The 19143-nt window shown below is 38.0% G+C and overlaps 1 protein-coding gene across 8 annotated transcripts in view; it reads right to left on the bottom strand.

Annotated features, from left to right (window-relative positions):
- Positions 1-5499: 5499 nt before the first annotated feature.
- pclob (piccolo presynaptic cytomatrix protein b) overlaps positions 5500-19143 on the bottom strand; it is a 70960-nt gene continuing 57316 nt past the window's right edge. For 5 of the 8 annotated variants that reach the window (XM_028450893.1, XM_028450896.1, XM_028450895.1 and 2 more), the window contains 8 exons: positions 18591-18662; positions 18132-18429; positions 17379-17573; positions 11111-11249; positions 10943-11001; positions 9064-9201; positions 8820-8965; positions 5500-7949 (listed from right to left, as the gene is read on the bottom strand). In XM_028450893.1, the coding sequence (XP_028306694.1) occupies positions 7806-7949; positions 8820-8965; positions 9064-9201; positions 10943-11001; positions 11111-11249; positions 17379-17573; positions 18132-18429; positions 18591-18662 (1191 nt within the window). In that variant the 3' untranslated portion in view covers positions 5500-7805. The remainder of the gene's footprint in view (positions 7950-8819; positions 8966-9063; positions 9202-10942; positions 11002-11110; positions 11250-17378; positions 17574-18131; positions 18430-18590; positions 18663-19143) is intronic. The other 3 variants (XM_028450894.1, XM_028450902.1, XM_028450901.1) reach the window with 1 other exon arrangement.

Genomic DNA, 19143 nt, shown 5'->3' with positions numbered 1-19143 from the left:
CTCCCATTGCTCCCTCTCCTCCCTCCACCTCCTCCCCCTCAGCCTTCCCTCCTCTCTCTCTCTCTCTCTTTCTCTCTCTCTCTCTCTCTCTCTCCCTCTCTCTCTCCTTTCTGCTCTCTATCTTCTACCCATTCACTCCAAACAGGGCTTTCAGGGTCAGTTTTATTCTAAATCAATCATTACAATCATTTGGTTTGACCTAAAAACACAGGTTTTATTTTGCTTTTATAAAGCAACTTTGAGTTTTTTTTTGTTTGTTTGTTTGTTGTTGTTTGTTTTTTTTCTTCTTGAACAAAAAATATTGAGTGATAATTTGATAATTATGAGATTCTAATTCATATTTATGAGATTTTGAGCCACAAGTATGTAATACTGAATCATAATTGTGAGACACTATCAAAAAAATATGAGATACTAAGTCATAATTATGAGATACTATGTCATAATTGTGAGAAACTATCCCATAAATAGGAGATACTAAGTCATAATTGTGAGACACTGTCCCATAAATATGAAATATTAAGTCATAATTGTGAGATCCTATCCCATAAATATGAAATATTAAGTCATAATTGTGAGACACTATATATATGAGATACTAGGGATGTAACGATTCACTCAACTCCCGATACGATTCGATTCACGATACTGGGTTCACGATACGATTCTCTCACAATTTATTTTACAAAATGGGACTGTAGACAAATTCATACTGTACTGTTTTCCTTTTATTTTTCATTGTCAAAAGAATCCCTTGATAAACTATTCAAAACAATGCAATTTAACTAAAAATAAATCTTGAATGAAATAAATAAAGGAATAATACAAATGAAAATGAAGCCTATTAATTTAAATTCTGGTTCTATAATAAACAATGCAAAACTGCATAATAGTTCTTTTTCTTTTAAAAGTGCAACTGAATATGTATTTTGTGCCTTAACAATTGGACTTAAAAACAGTCATTGAACTGATTTATGTCAGATATTTGTTTGGACCAGCAGAGGGCGCTGGTAACACAGTGGTCGGTTGGCATGCAGATATCTTGCAGTGAAGAAGAGAAGCTATGTTAGCAGACAGAGCTAATAGAAAAACGTGACTTTTACAGATATTCAAGTAATATTACAGATATTATTTTGGTGCTTAAGGGGTAATGAATCATTTATTAACATATTTAAGATTAGAAGGGAGCCAGAAAGAAAGTATTAGCTGGCTCCACCCGCCGCCTACACTTGTACACTCTGCTGGTTAAAAAAGTACTGCGATTCAATTTTCAGAAAATCGATATCAACCGTGATACCTATGAATCGATTTTTAGCTGCCTTACGATTAATCGTTACATCCCTATGAGATACGAAGTCATAATTTTGAGATACTAAGTCATAATTTTGAGATACTAAGTCATAATTGTGAGATACTAAGTCACAAATGTGAGATACTAAGTCACAATTGTAAAATGGTAAATGGACTTGATTTATATAGCGCTTTATCCCCACACTGAAGCAGTCCCAAAGCGCTTTACATATCAGCTCATTCACCCAATCACTCTGACATTCACACACCAGTGGGACAGGACTGCCATGCAAGGCGCTAGTCGACCACTGGGAGCAACTTAGGGTTCAGTGTCTTGCCCAAGGACACTTCGACACATAGTCAGGTACTGGGATCGAACCCCCAACCTCTCGATCAGAAGACGCCCCACTACCACCTGAGCCACGGTCGCCCAATTGTGAGATACTATCCCGTAAATACGAGATACTAAGTCATACATGTGAGATACTAAGTCACAAATGTGAGATACTAAGTCACAAATGTGAGATACTAAGTCATAATTGTGAGATACTATCTCATAAATATGAGATACTAAGTCATAATTATGAGATACTAAGCCAAAAATGTGAGATACTAAGTCATAATTGTTAGATACTATCAGATAACATTATGACTCAAGATTTATTATTTTTTTAATTTTTCCATGAGGGTTTTTGTTGTTGTTTTTTTACTACCGGAAATAGGCTTCCATAATAATAATAATAATAATTATTATTATTATTATTATTATTATTATAGTGCAGGGTTTTTTTTTTTTCATTCTAATAATGAAAAAGGTTAAACTGAAGTGCTGAAGTAGTAAATATAATACAGTAAATATCAAAAACTATCATTGTTTATGAATGGAATTTATGTTAAAAATAGATTAAATTATCCAATAGTTCCATAGAGATGTGGAATCAGCATCAGTCCAGAGGGGTGTTCCATAAAGGAGGGTTAACAAACTCTGAGTCTATCCATAAACTCTAGGTCAACATACCCCACGATGAGAAACTCTGGGTATCGGATTCCATTACAGCTGGTATGAAGAGGGTTAATCAACCCTGAGTATGTAAACCTTGGGTTACTTACGTGCACGCGCGCGATAAAAAGCCATTATCAATGGATCGAAGATGAGTCGAGCTGCCATGGCAACCACCCGGAAAATAGTGATTTATTCACCGTAATGGGTGAAATAAGCCGGTGTTTGAGGAATATGAGCCTGTTCTAAAGGTGTGTTCAGTCTTCAGTAACAATAGTGGCTTAAATCACCCGTAATTAGTCACACTTTTTGGTCCCTTCATCACTTTATTGCTTCAGTGACGTGATGAGCGATGAATAATATGAATAAAATGTGTCTGAGGAGACGTGTCAGCAGCATAGGATGGCTGCATAGAGAGCCCTCCTGTAACACTGGATATTAAGACAGTGACTGCTGCTTCATATCACATCATTTATATTGATTTTTAATGTAATATTGTCGCCAGAGTCATTCATAAAAAAACACTGAAGCGGGACGCGAACCCGCGACCCACGCGCATCACATCTCACTGCTCCATCATGTCCTCAAAGAGCCGCAATCTACAGATTTAACTGTATAACAATATAAAACAATAGTCAAGCCTTAAAAGTGGATTTATTCAAATTGTCATCTACTTTATATTATCAACAGGTTTGTATTCAGTGAACTTTACTATAGACGTCAGTAGATGTTTTAATGCAGATCAACATCTCAGTGTGTTTCACTCAATGATCTGTATCCACAATGTTAGAAAGAAAACTAGTGTTTGCACAAAAAAAAAAAAAACATAAAGCAACACAACATTAGTAATGATGTGAACACGTCTGTGGTGTGTGATGTTACTAATGTGTTTCAGAGAAAAGTGTTAAGGTTCATTAAAGTGTTCAGAAACTGTGTTCAGGTGGGCGGAGCCAGGTAGAAACCCAGGGTTTCTTTGATAAAACCTGCCAGAAACCAGGTTTAGTTCACGGACAATGTTACCATGGTAACATACTCAGAGAAGAACATACCTCGCGTTTAGGAATGTGATACTCAGAGTTTCCCTCATTTCAGCCTGAACATACTCAGAGTTTGAACATAACCTGCTTTATGGAATACCACTCTGGTGAGGCAGTGACTTTACATGGTGTCCTAAATGCCAACAAATCAGAGTTCTATTATTTAATATTCTACAATGTGCAGAACAACTAAAGACATTTGGATAAATTATAAACTATTGTTTGAACTTTAACCTTTCAAGATCAACATCAATCTTTTTTAAAAATGTAATATCTAATGAGGAAACGTGTGTGTGTGTGTGTGTGTGTGTGTGTGTGTGTGTGTGTGTGTGTGTGTGTGTGTGTGTGTGTGTGTGTGTGTGTGTGTGTGTGTGTGTGTGTGTGTGTGTGCGTGCGTGCGTGCGTGTGTGTGTGTGTGTGTGTGTGTGTGTGTGTGTGTATGTGTGTGTGTGGGGGAGGGCAGGGCAGAAACTAGCAGGATACTGAGGGATTTGGTTATCAATCGTTGCCTAGCAACCAGGCACCATCCCTCTCTCAGTCCTCTGGCCCTGCCCTCCTTCCTTATAGCCCCCCCGTTCTCCTCGCTTCGTCTCCCCTTCCCCCTCGTTGTGCTATATGCGCTGTAGCTCCTGCTCCACTGCTCCCAGTCACATTTTCTCTCACCTGCTGATGGGACGGGGGACAAATAAGACTGGTGAGATAAACTGAGGTATAGCTTGATGAGCAGGAGTGTTAGGAAGTAATGTCTCAGCCACAGGTATCAAACTCAAGGCATGGGGGCCAAGTTTGGCCCTTGAGACCATTCAAGTTGGCCCGCAGGAGAAAATAAAGTAAAAAATAAATAAATAAATAATTCAATTGTACATCTCAAAGAAACTTCATAATATTTGAAGAATTACAATTTTTCCATGCTTTTATTACATGACTGAAATTATTTTAAATCTCAAATTGTTCAAAGTCATCAATTTTCCTCAAATTATTTCACATCATTTACCCACATTAAATAAAAATGGGATATAAAAATCAATGAAGTTTAAAAGACAAAATCCTGCAGAAACTGGTATTTGTCACTTATTGCAAATAACGTTGTGACACACTTTATGTATTATTTATATGTGGAAAAGCAAACTTGGGGACACTAATGTTGAAATTACTTATTTTCCTGCCTCAACCGTGTGGCCCGCCTAAGATCAAACTACTTCATATTTGGCCCCTGAACTAAATTGATTTTGACACCCCTAGTCTAGGATTTCACTTCTATATTACATTTTTGTGTAATTTTGTTGGATTGGTTGTAAAAAATTGCAGGATTTTTTTAAAAACTGAGTATTTTTTTTTAACCATTTAAAATGAAAAATCCCAAGCACTTCTTGTTGTGTTGACCTTTGACAGCATGTGCAGACAAGAGAAAGGAAAGGGAAAAAATAAATAAAAATTCTCAAGCCACCTCAAATATTGTGGAGTTATGTTGAATTTGTGAGTTTGGAAGGACTGAGATATTTAAAAATGAATTATTTAGTGATTACTTTTCTCAGTCATTGAGTTTGTCCTGCGGGCCACAGTCGATGCTCATGAGGGCCGGATTTGGCTGCCTGGCCTTGACTTTGCAACATGTGGTGTATATAATACTTGTTTTTAATTATGAATATATGTTCTATTATTGTCTGCTACTCTTACAAGTCTTTTTTAATTCATAAAAGAGGAATTTCCGAGTAAAACAAGATAATAACTAAATAAATGTGGGATCTTTGGCAGAAAGTGAATCTAATTGAATTTATTTATTAAATAAATGTTGTCCAGAAACACTAACTTTAGTGTTTAAAAAAGTGGCCAGAAATAAGGGAGATAATAGGTAGGGGATACTGCCACCTGGCGGTCATTTATACAAATCACAATTTCCAGAGATTATTATTATTTTTTTGAATGTTAAGTATCCAAAATTATTAATTTCATTCACCTATTCAGTAATCTAGTTTAATTCTTATTCAGTCTTAGAAAAAAAATGTAGTATCCACTTTCTTTAACACAAACGCTGAACTAAAAACAAATCCAAACTCAATTCCGTGTATTTAATATAACTCTTCTTTTTCTATTTATTCTTTAGACTCAGACAAACGCTGATTTTTTTTTTTTTTTTACAGCACAGTTTGCATATCTCAACACATTCTGTGAACAATCACAAAACCATAACTTTATATGCTCTTGTTTTTTTTTTTTGTTTTGTTTTGTTTTTTGTTTTACACTGAGTGGAAAAACAAGACAAAATTGTACAAGCAGATTTCTTTGCACTCAGCATACAGATAAATCTATACATAGTCTCTCTTTATCTCTCTTTCTTTTTAAACACAATCTTTAGACAAAATATATGTACCGACGACAAACCATCATCGAAAAACATGCAACATCCAAAACAGAACGTTTCAGACACTGAATGGAGTAGATTTTTTTTTGTGTTATTTCTGCAGGTCACTGGACATTAGTTGCACAGATAAAGTCATTGGTTGACAGCACACATAGCTCCTCCCCCTTAAATAACCAATGCTGTACAGGCTTATTTTAACACACACACGCACACACACACACATGCTTTGGACAATATAAACATTCAATCCTTGGTAGAAAATAAATACGTTTGTACACACTCTGTTCACAGCCCTCAGGACGACGACAAAAGGGATGAATTCATGGGTTCACGATGACAGACGACAGTTATGACAGGGCCTTTGCTTCTTTTCTCATTTGATGTGACGTTGGATGTATTTCTCTCTCCCTCACATTTGTGCATGTTTTCTTTTACCACACTGACACCGAATGCTCAACACACAATACATGCTGGGAATCTAATCCGTTCTAGTGCAATAACACAAAAATACACACAATCTAGCATGTCGAATGCAACGGAAAAATAATGAACAAATATAATAAAGTGCACGAGTTTTATGCGGATGTTAAACAGTGTTAACGTCACTAGATATGTTCAAATATATCATCTTTCTATGTAAATCTTGATAAAATTTGAGGATAACAATGTAAATCTAAAGAACTCAAACACGTGTGTTGCATAGAATTACATGAAAAAGAAGAATCAATGGTCATAATAACAATAGAATATATAAAAATAAGTATAAATAAATAAATCAAAGTTGGCACAAGGAAATGATGAACGTGGTGATTAGCGGCCACGTTCCTTTCTTTGTCAAAGTGTTTCATTATAGTGTTGCTTTAAATGTTTTATTTTAAAGTTGCATCGATCTTTTCATTTTTGCGTAAGATATGCATCGGGGATGAATTTTGTTTTTCTAATTCCCGCGTTTATGTGATTGGATGAACGGACACTGACACAAACCTGTACAATTTGTCACACACACACACACAGACACACACACACAGACACACACACACACACACACGCACACACACACACACACACACACACTCACAGGAACCTTACATGTTTTTCTTTTTTTACACTGAGATAATGACACTTGCAGACATACTAAATTTCTTTTTTTTTTTTTTTTTTTACAAGGCTCATGTTACATTATGTCCATTTTCGCAACAAACTAACAAGAGTTTTTGAAATAAACTCATGAAATAACAGTATCAGCTTTCCAGATAACATTCGACACAGAGTATGTGCTTCGCTTCCGTCCGTGTTTTTTTGTGAAGTGGAACGTTTTCCTTTGATATTACGCTTGTAAAAGGTCGATGACCTTTTTACCTTAGATATTATTTCGTTCTACCTCAGCCCTGCTTGTATATATCGTCCTATCGGCGCGTTTGCCGGACCTAGAGGAGCTTTTTATGACGACCGTAAACATCCTTGAGCTCACGTAGGTCCACATTCGCAAAGATTTCTGGATTGTCAGCGCGCCTCCGTCATCCTCAATCTCATCTGTTTATATCCTCTCATAAATAACGTAGATATGTTCTGTGATTTGATATCTGTCTTATATTAACATCACTCTGTACAAGTGGCTGATATGAGCTTCGCTGTGGTATCTACAGTCTGTGCTGTACATGTATTTTTATCCCATTGCACAGAACAATTGGGCTGATATGATAGGATGTATGTATACACTGTATGTATATACTGTATATATATATGTTCTCTTTTTTACATGAAGATTGACTACAGACCATCATACAAAACACAATATGCATTCTCTCGGTTTTCAAGACTACTGATGTAACGCACGCCACAATCGTCATGAGCATCACAACAAGGACAATTCAACCTGTAGTAAATGTTTCCCTAATCTGATATGTTATTATTATTCATTTGTACAGAAAATCACAGACGACTTTTCTTTCGTTTTCCATGTCCATGAAGTAGGAGTTGTTAATCCACGGATGATGAAAAGAGTTAAACATGTGCTGGCAGTGTTGGATCAAATGACGTGATTTCACATTTTTTCTTTCTTCTTCTTCTTCTAAGCACATCAGTGAGAGCCATTGATGAGTGCATGATCTGCAGCTCAGGGTATCGTCTGAGTGGAGCTGACAAACAGCTTGTGCCAGCTCACCACTCGCTTTCTCATGTCTACTTTGTCCAGCCAGATGTAGGCCTCTCCAATCAGAGTCTTCTTTAGGAACTTCCCTCCGTTGGAGACGAGGAAAAGCTGAACGCAAGAAGAAGAAGAAGAAGAAGATTTATGCAGAGACGACTCGTGAAAATATAAAGCACATATAAGGATTTTTCTGTGGGCTTTTCTAATAATAATAATAATAATAATAATAATATCTATCTATCTATCTATCTATCTATCTATCTATCTATCTATCTCACAATAATAATAATAATAATAATAATAATAATAATAATAATAATAATAATAATAAAAATTTAAATAATATTTTTTTAAATAATATTTTTTTAAATAATATTTTTTTAAATAATATTTTTTTAAATAATATTTTTTTAAATAATATTTTATTAAATAATATTTTTTTAAATAATATTTATTATTATAATAATCATTTATTTTGTGCCCTAAATCAGTGAGAAAATGTGTATTTTTAAATTCCCAACAATTAAACACATAAATGGGGCGACCGTGGCTCCATCAATAAACTAAGGGTTGGGGGTTCGAATCCCACTCTATCCAAGTCATTGTCGTTGTGTCCTTGGGCAAGGCACTTCAACCACATTGCCTATAGTATGAAGAATGTCGTGTGTGAGTGAGTGGTCGGAGGGACTATAATTCACTGTGGCAGGCCCGCTTCCATCAGTCTTCCCCCGGGCAGCTGTAGCTACAATAGTAGCTTACCCCTACTAAGTGTGGAGTGAAACAATAATGCACATCAATGTAAAGCGCTTTGAGTGTCTATGAAAAAGTGATATATAAATTCCTTATAAAATAATAATAATAATAATAATAATAATATGAATGATTAGATTATGTTTCTTCATCTTTTCCTCTCCTTTTTCATCATCATTGCAAACCCAAACTTCCCTCATATCCTCTCCATGTTAGTCATGTGACTAGTACCTGTATGGAGTGTCCTGTTGGGTTCAGTGGAAATCTGAAGGTCTCGTTAAAGGATGGCTCTCTGTCATGGCGACACACTCTGGTTTTCTTTTTGATGATTCTTCTCTGTGTCGCTACGTTCACCACGTACAGCTTCACATATAGGTCTGCAGAAAAAAAAAAAAAAGAGTTATTATGAGGAAAATGTAACAAAAAATGCAAATTGAGATTAAAGTGGTGAAAAGAATAGACATCAGAATGAAACCTGGGAGGTGATCGGGGCTTTTGAACTTGTATGTGATGTTTCTGCACTGAAGGATCTCCAAGACTAGCTGGTCTCCTTCTGTTTTCACCTCTTTCTTCAGAGCCACCTTGATCTCACCCATGACTTGAGTTTTCCCACCTGACAAAGTTAAACACAAATGTTATGACAGAAAAGGTGCAGTTGTGCTTGTTTTTATTCATTCACCTTTAAACCATCCCTCACTGATGCTAAACCTGGCCCTGGTTGTCTTTCATGGTTCTCATGGTTCTCATGGTGCTAATGCACCAACTTCTAGAGTTACCAAAGCTAATCTAAATTATTCACCGTCTGAATGAAACCAAGACGAAGCACATCTCTGGAGTTCCCTCAGGCTTGATTGATTTTTAAAGGGTATGGGGTTAAAAGTGATGTTTCAGATCAAATGGCATTAAAAAATAAACCTGTTTTTTAGGATCACTGACAAACTATAAACTACAGCCTAAAGTTAGTTCTACTAAATTGAACCTAAAGATGGAGAGAGCATCATGACACCTGCCAAACAATATGATAATGATAACAAAGATGTGACAGTAAGGTGCCATCTACTTCCCCTGCACTGCCCCATGTGTCTCACTTTCTTACTAGAACTAATAAAGTGTGATTAAATTAATGGACCCCATAAAGACGTGCTGGAGGCAACACCACTGGCTAAAGCATAGACATATTTACAGTATATGAACACTAGATGACGCAAGTGGGATTCGCCAGCGTAGCTCAATGATGGCCATCTTAAATCAGACAACTGACGTTCTGACATTCTGACGCGCTCTACAGTAGGTGTTGGAAGGTGAGTGATCAGCTTCAACAAAAATATCCTTAACTCGATTAAATAATAACGGATTTAAAAACTGTTTGCCTTATTACAAACCTTGTTATACGTCGGTATGACAAAGGGCTCTTGTACATGTTGAAATTGAAGCCACTTGTTGATAGAACATTGGTTGAAAATTGAACAAGTTGGGGTTATTTAAGTAGTACATATACCATTGAAATCAATGTAATGAGCGAGGCCAGTTGTTTGAGGTAAGATGGCCGCCACGTTGCTACGTCGCTCCCCATTGTCTAACAATGTGGGTAAGTCATCTAGTGTTTATATATCTATGGTGGTTTGTCTCCAGGCTAAGCCCCGCCCCAACAAAATTAGTCACAATGTTTACAAACAATCAAAGGGTCTATGAGTTGGGAGTGTCTATATATATATATATATTTATAAAACAACATCACTTCAATTAAAGAAAACACTTTTCAAAAAAAACATTCAAATGCAATTTTTTGGGTCTCAATATTGTTTTATTGTGTTCATTACAAATTTTAAAGGGAATAAGACTGCATTGTTCATGCCACTATTTTTCTTAATTATTGTTATTATTATTATTATGAAAATTACATTTTTATTATTGAAAATATTGATTTTTGGATTGAAGTTACATTTTTTATTGAAAATGTTTTTTTATTGAAGTTCATTTTTTTATTGAAAATATTATTTGACTACAGTAAACATTTTTGATTAAAGTTAATTTTTTATGGTTGATTTTTTTTTTTTTTTTAATAAGTGATTTTTTTTTATTGAAAATGTTTCTTTTTGATTAGAAATAGTTTTTTGATTGAAAACATTTTTTGATTAAAACTATTTTTTTGATTGAAGTTTTTTAATTAAACAGACTTGAAATTAATTATTATTACTTTTTTATTGAAGATAATCTTTTTTATCTAAAACATACTTTTTGATTGAATAATTAAGATGCAAATCTACTTCCATAACCATTGACTGGTACCGGACCACTGCCCGTGGTTAGGGATCATGTGACCCACAGGGGTAGACTAATGAAAATCAGCTTACCTTCATTGTCTGAGGATCCAAGCTGAGTTTTGTCCGTCCCGTTGGGAATAGCTTTGCCACTGGGAAGAAAAGGAGGTTATGTAGTTACATCATCCATTTTGTTTCATAAATCATTCATTATTTATCTATAAATTGTTAAAAATTCCATAAATTTCCATGAAATCTTACATTCGTGGCACTTGGAAAATGGCGCTGTCCACTCCGGCGACTCCTTCGTCTCCATCCAGGTCTCCATAGGCATCGCCCACAAGACTCGGGGCCGACAGCACGACTGACCCAGAAACGTCCCCGAGCCGGTGTCCAGGTCCTGGAGGAGAACCAAGAAGACGTTTTTAATAACATAACGTCAGTCTGTCGCTCCATTCGTCCTGTAGGCCGTCCTTCTCTATGCTAAGTGTGATTTTGTTCTCTGCAACAGACAATCATGTTAACTGACACAGACACGTCTCGCTCAGTTATTAGTCACTGACTGTCTGTCACACATTGACACTTTTTAATGATCATTATTGTAGATGAGTCATTGTGACCTCAACAGAAAACAAAACAATATTTTACTGAATATTAAAGGATAGCAATTTACAGACTTTACATTGAAACTAGTGGCAATGCATTTATTCCCTTTAAAATGTGTAATGAACATAATAAATCCAACAGGTGGTGAAAGGACACACACAAAGGACGTTTTACTATAAAAGGACAAATACTAATATCACAACAAAACAGTAAAACTTTAAATACCCACCACAAAAACTTGTACTTGAACATATCACCATCATTATCATACAAATTCAAACCCAGTACATTAATCTATTTTACATCTATGTCTGTGCTTGATTTCTTAATTAGATCAGTTTAATTGTTCATCCTCCCTTCGATCATTTACTCTATTATTAACTGGTATTGATTTATTATTTTAGAGCACAATTCTTCACTGTTGCCTCACCTTCCCTTTCCCTCGACACATCTGCTCTTCTCACGGTTAGCTGACAGCTTTACTCTCATTGGCCGGTGAGTGCAGAGTGAAACTCCCGTTGGTGTTTCTGTTTGTCCAGGTCTGACTGGGTTTAAGGTCGGGCAGCGGGGACAGGGGATGGGCTGGGAGGGGCGGGACCTTAGGGCTGTGTGTGTGTGTGTGTCTGAGGGATCATTCATATGACATGCATGCATACACAGTGATACTGCAGTAGCACACAGTAGTCGGTGGTTGGGGATACTGCTGGTTCATGCTTCACAGGCCACACGCAGCAGTCTCGTTTCTCTCATCTCACTCAGGTTTCACTAAGTTCGTCCTACTTTCATTGGTTGATACAGTCATATTGTAAATTTATTGTTTACATTTAGAACGCTGGATTTCAAAAAGTTTTATTAAAACTGAGACAAACAACTCAGCTTGATTTAAGTGTTCATTTTACTGTATGTGCCAGATTAGGTCTATTTATAATGCCACATGTCACAAAAGAGCCAAACGCCAGTATACACTGAAGGTCAACGGTTCACTTTACGTACCACAGAGACACACGACGCCTGTGGCAGGGACTCCAGGCCATCACGGACTACAAAGCACCGCCACCTGTCTGTGACAGTGACCCCTCCCTCCCAAACCAGCTGAATAATTTCTATGCTCGCTTTAAGGCCATGAACAGCACACCTGCCAGCAGAGCTACTCCACAGCTTGATGAGGAGGTTTTGTGTGTCATCCCAATGAGGGTGAAGAGGACCCTGTCCAAAATCAACCCCTGTAAAGCAGAGGGACTGTGCAGAGCACCTCAAAGATGTCATGACAGACATTTTAACACATCCCTACATCAGACTGTCGTCCCTAAGTCTATCACTGTAATACCCATAACAAAAAAATCCTCGGTATCCTGCGTTAACGACTACCGCCCTATCGTACTGACACCAATCATAATGAAGTGCTTTGAAAGGCTGATCATGCAACACATCAGGACAATCATCCCCCCCACCCTGGACCCTCACCAATTCGCATATAGAGACAACAGATCTACTGATGATGCAAACTCGCACCCCTTCACCTGGCCCTCACCCACCTGGACAACAAGGACACCTACGTCAGGATGCTCTTAATAGACTTCAGCCCTGCCTTCAACACCATCATCCCCAAACAGCTGATCAACAAGCTGCAAACACTGGGTTTTAACACTCCACTCTGCAACTGGACTTTGGATTTCCTCATTGAAAGACCACAGACAGTCAGAATAGGCAAAAGGACCTCAGACACCATCACACTGAGCACCGGCTTCCCCCAGGGCTGTGTGCTTAGTCCGCTTCTGTTCACCCTGCTGACACATGACTGCACCACCACATCCAGCTCCAACCACATGATAAAGTTTGCATATGATACAACCATGGTGGGACTCATCACCAACCACGATGAGAGGCGCAACAGAGAGGAGTTGGGTCAACTAGCCAAGTGGTGCACAACCAATAACCTCTCCTTAAATGTGGAGAAAACCAAAGAGATGGTTATTGACTTCAGAAAACACCACAGTGAACATTCCCCACTGACCATTAGTGGTGCTACTGTGGAGAAAGTCAGCAGCATCACATTTCTGGGAGTGCACCTCACTGATGACCTGACCTGGTCCACCAACACCACAGTCGTTATCAAGAAGGCCCAGCAGCGCCTCCACTTCCTGCGTAGATTGATGAAAGTGAACACACCTCCTTCCATCATGTCCACAGGAGCCATAGAAAGTATCCTCACATACTGCAACACAGCCTGGTTTGGAAACTGCACAGTCTCATACCGTGAGTTCCTGGAGAGGATTGTAAGGACAGCTGAAAAGATCATAGGTGTCACTTTGCCTTCCATGATTGACATTCACACAACACGCTGTCTTCAGAGGGCTACCAACATCACAGCTGACCCCTACCACCCCTCCCACTACCTTTTTGCACTGCTACCATCTGGGAGGAGGTTTTGAAGCAGATTTTCTAGACTCTGAAACAGTTTCTTCCTCCAAGCAATCAGGGCCCTGAACGTATAAGGACACTATAGCGCTAGCCTCTCTCTCCTCCCCCTCCCTCTCAATGACCTATCAAACACTGCATGGGCACTTTAAATAAAACACAGGCACTATACTGCTTATGGTGGCTCACTATTTTCTAATTTTAATATTTATTATACTGATTTAATTATTAGCAGCTGTCACTCATATACAAATATGATCTGGCTGCTACAGTTTAAAAAAATGTTTTAACATTGTTTGTCTGTACACTGTACACTAATGTCATGTTCGGATCTATTGTTTGACTGCTGTTGTGTGCATCAAATGGCTGAGAGGAACACTATTTTTTGTATGGAAATACATTGAAACAACAAATAAAGAACCTCAGACCTTACCGTTGTTACAATAAAGTTATATGGTAATGTTTAACATTTAAAGCTGCTGGAGATTTTTTTATCAGATAAAGACACATTGTCAGCCTCATAGATCAATAAATCAAAAATTGTTAGCTCAGACAAAGTATGGAAAAGGTTGAAATTACAGCTTTAACATTTGTTTTTATCTCTACTGTAAACACTCTTATTGACATTGTTGAAAAAGTTTGGTACATTGCATTGTGGGATGTGGAGTCCTGTAGACGGATGCATAGAAGTGTTTTTCCTTCATTCCTACAGTGATTTCTTGTGTTTTTTCTCGAGACAAGCAGGACAGTGATATCACCTCACTATGCAAAACATTTGATTTTGGCCAGATTTGGATCTTTCCGTGTAAGCCCCAAAATAAATATCAGTATTCAGTGAAAACAGCAGAAAGTCACCTAGGTTGGATTCAAACCCATGACCCTCAGCTTTGAAGCGCGCTTCCTTAACTGTTACGCCACTAAATGTGAATCCTACATAATTTTGCAAAGGTATACAGTATTGTAAATTATATGAAACGTTTTACCAAATTATTGTCTTAATTACTATGACAAAGTACAGCATTAATAATTCATTTTAACATCTGTTTTGCATACAATAACATTATTTTGGGGGGTATTGTAATGTTTATGTATAATTTTGACGTTTTTGTTGTTGTGTGTGCGTTAATTGACGTAACCTGACCAGACAAAGTCTGAAAAAGACGTCCTCTCAACGTTGTTTCAAAGTCGGCTTGTTCAGTGCAAATTAAGGCTCGACATTTACATTATTTCTTAAAAAAATCTAAGATTTTATAATGTTTATAAATGTTACTGAATTACAACTGGATATATACTTAGTGCTGTTGTGGATGAGGCTGTTTATTAAATATCATATGAGAACCGATGTGCAGTTGTGGTCTGGACCGACCGACGCGATATGAACGTCATCTGTACGTCCAGTGGATGTCGGATGTTTAGTGGGACGTTTCCAACAATGTCAATAAAGGGGTGGTATTATAATTGATTTTCTATAGTGATATACTGTACATGTTATTACACATTTTGTAAAAAGTCAGCTCCAAATGGTCGAGATGGATTTTTCCCCACTAATACGTCATAATGGGGAAACTCCTCCTCCTGACAATCCTGGCTCCTCCTACCCTATAAGAATGTGAGCTCCTCCCTCTCAAACTAGCTCACAGGTAAAACAAATACTGCGGTTCAATATAGAATATACATTATACTTTATTGTCATATATAAAGCTACATACTGTACATGAAATGTGTTCTCTGCATTTAACCCCTCCCTGAGGAGCAGTGGGCAGCCACGGTGTAGAGCCCATGGAACACTTACCGAGGGTTTCCACTGGATACGTCTCTGATGCGCCACGGCACCGATCTGGTTTTTCACCGCTGTCCGCCATCCGGTAATCCACACCGGTTGCGTTTTGAGTGCGCCGCGGTGCACTCCGGTTGAACGACTGCGACGTCACGAGACAGAGCAGTTCTCACGATATTTATATAATCGCGTGAGAACGCAGTTAAAGGTATGTGTTATAAACGCAACAATAAACAGATAAACAGGTCAGTCTTACTAACGAAGGAGAACAAGAATGTTAGACTCTGGATTTGTAATAGACACATTTTTTAGCAACAGCCAACAGAGAAGAGATAAAACTGCACCAGTTAAACATGTACTAAATCAAAGATGCTGCAGTTTACAGTGTAGTTACAGTATGAGAGGAATCAATATAGTGGATGTGAATTTGTTTTTACACATTATGACGTTTAGGTGATGTATTTACTTGAAATATAATCTGAAATGTTTTATTTTGAAAAGTAACGGAGTACGTGCTTAATTTCCTGTTTAGCTTCATTTGCTCTGCGCTGATTGATGCGTCGTGCTCCGGTGTCCACCAGAAATAGAAGCCCTGCATATATCTGGCGGAGGGCACCGGACTCCCGCATCTGGGAAGGAGCAGACACACAGCGCAGCGGACCTGGTGGAAATTAACACATAAACTAAAGTGGAAACCTATCAGCTCCGGTGACGCGGCAGTGACGTAACGCAGCGGAGTCGCATCCAGTGGAAATTGGGGGTTCGGGTTAATATAAGGGACTGATCAACATCCCACAGTGATGGACCAGGGAGATTAGAACCAGTGAGCCTACAATTACAAGCCTGCTCCCTTAACCACAAGTCCCTTTATCCACAGATAACATATTTACGTTCAGTATATAGATAATCCGAAGCGCAGTGTGTACGCTCACAATCAGTTCCACTCTTAGTAGCGGCTATATCGCCTTCTATTGTTTTAAACGTACTATTTATGTGGTATGAATAGGTGAGGATTACAAGAAAATGACTTAGCAGCCTAACAGCTGCTGCTGTGATTAACACACACCCTGAGGCAGCGTTTGTCGGACTCACAACCACAATAGCCGCTTAAATAGTCATGTGTTTTACCGTAATGTGCAATTTTTTGGCTGAAAACAATAACAAGAGTGCATGGATAGCAAAATAAAATTGCTATGGGGATCTCCCTCTCCATGATCAAGGCATGAAGTCTACATTTATAGAAGCATCATGAAAGTGACTTTTCAGAGGACTAAAACTCCAGAAAACAGGTGAGTTTGGAAAAAAAAAAAACTCAAATAGTATGTTGTTGGGGTTCTTAGAACAAATGGAGATGTGTTGACAGTGGAGATAAAGACAAACTTTCAAGCGGCATTGTTTTTAGATCTTTGATTTATTGATCTATGAGGCCTACACTTTGTCTTTATTTGATAAACAATAAATAAATTAAATAGTGTCTCCAGCAGCTTTAAAATACGATGAAATTAAGTGTGGCATCTATTTTCAAAAAGTGTTCTACAGTAGAGAATATTGATTGTTGCCTCAACTTTGTGCTCAGAAGAACTAATAACGAGGTGAGCAGAAGGAAAGATTTCAGGAGGTGAACGCACAGCAAATTAGAAAGAAAACCTGCATGCATTAGAGGTGGAAAATAAAGAAAAGAAGAAGCATTTCTCAGGAGAGTGAGTCACGGGTAGGGAAAGGATTTACTTGGTTGCAGGCGGGACTGTTGCACGGCAGCCTCGGCAGCAGCAATGGCTATTCCAGCATCCTCAAGGTGGGCCTGAGTGACGCTGCTCTTGCTTTGGCTTCGTGAGGGGCCGTGGGAACGCAGCTGACCATCAGAGGAGGACTTTGAGCTGCCCGGGCTGCTGTGCGACTTTTCCAAAGGCAACATTTGCACATCTGGAGGACGATGAATTAAAAAAGGTTGATTGCAGGTGAGAAAACTCAGCCGGGAATGAATCCACAATATTGTTTTTTTGTTTTTTTTTCAAGTTTTGATTTGATTATGAAGTTTAACCCTCCTACTATCCTTGGGGTCAATTTGACCCCATTTATCATTAAGAAAAATAATAGTTGACCTTTTTTTGCTTCACATTTGATGACTTTTACTAAGCTGATAGGTTCAATTGATTAAGCATAAAATGATCATGATGATATTCTTCCAATGTGCATATTGCAATCATTTGGTGTTCCTCTGGGATCAATTTGACCCCAAGCTGTTTTAGAGGTGTAAAACTTCTCTGTCGGTGTTTGTCCCCTGCGTGACCTTACATTCCCACACCTTATTCTCGTATAAGGGTAAAATGTGTTTAGATATTAGAGAATAATTGGAGGGTTAAATTACAACCATTAGGTTTGATTACACATACCTGCATGGGTAATATGTGGATCCAAAAACCAGTCAGGCAGAAAATAAGTAAGTAAATGAATTAAAATCATCAAGCGGGTGAAGCTCACGTTTTGTTTCTTTACCTTTGCCAGGGTCAGGGAAGATTCCATGGCTTCTGCTCTTAATCACAGAGTTTTTGGGCGAGTCGTGACTCCCATCATCCTGCCCTGGGGCTATGCCGTGTCCCAGCCCGTGTCCTGGAGAGGACATGTGACCCTGGCCTGGGCTGTGACCCTGACCTGACCCCGGTGGTCCCTGTGTCATGTGATGAGCTCGACTGTGTTCGATGCTCTCACTCTGCTCCCTCAGAGGAAGCCAGCGCGGCGTGTTGTCCAGCTGGGCAGTGTTCGACAAATCAATCAGAACCTGAAACATCAAATATACACAAACGCTGAGGCTGTGCTCTTATTATTATTATTATTATTATTATTATTATTATTATTATTATTACTATTATTATTATTATTATTATTATTATTATTATTATTATTATTATTACTTATTAATTAATATCCAGACATTCTCACCTCTCCAAGGAAGTCATTGGAGGAGGATCGGTCGTAGTCCCACACGGTCACCTCCAGTGTCTTTTTCTTTAACTGGGAAAACATTTTATACATTACTATTTGACTTAATCATCATTGATGTATTTGTTGAAAATGTGGCTGTGTTTATTGGAGAATAAATCCCCAACAACTAGAAATGAGTGATAGTCTACTATCAGACAATATTTGCCATAAAATGTCACAGATATTGAAAAACACTTTACTTGAAGTTTTATACAAAAGGCTGACATAACGCTGTCATTATCTCTCATTAGCGTGAATAAGGTGTCATGAAGGCTGCCATTAAGCTACAATTAAGTGTTGTTTGCTAAATGATGACACCTTTGAAGCTATGGTGGCATTTTGTGGGTTGGTGGAGGGATCTAGTGGGGTTAGGTAGGGTTAGGGTAAGGGGTTAGGATAATGAAGGGTTAAGGTTAGGGTAACAAACGACACTTTATGACAGTCTCCATAACACCTTATTCATGCTAATGACAGGTGTCATAATAATGACAGGCTTATATATAAATCTTCA

Source organism: Gouania willdenowi, chromosome 6 (genome assembly GCF_900634775.1).
Source record: "Gouania willdenowi chromosome 6, fGouWil2.1, whole genome shotgun sequence".
Lineage (NCBI taxonomy): Eukaryota > Metazoa > Chordata > Actinopteri > Blenniiformes > Gobiesocidae > Gouania > Gouania willdenowi.
The sequence above is the reverse complement of the archived record's forward strand: the minus strand, read 5'-3'. Positions and strand labels throughout refer to the sequence as shown.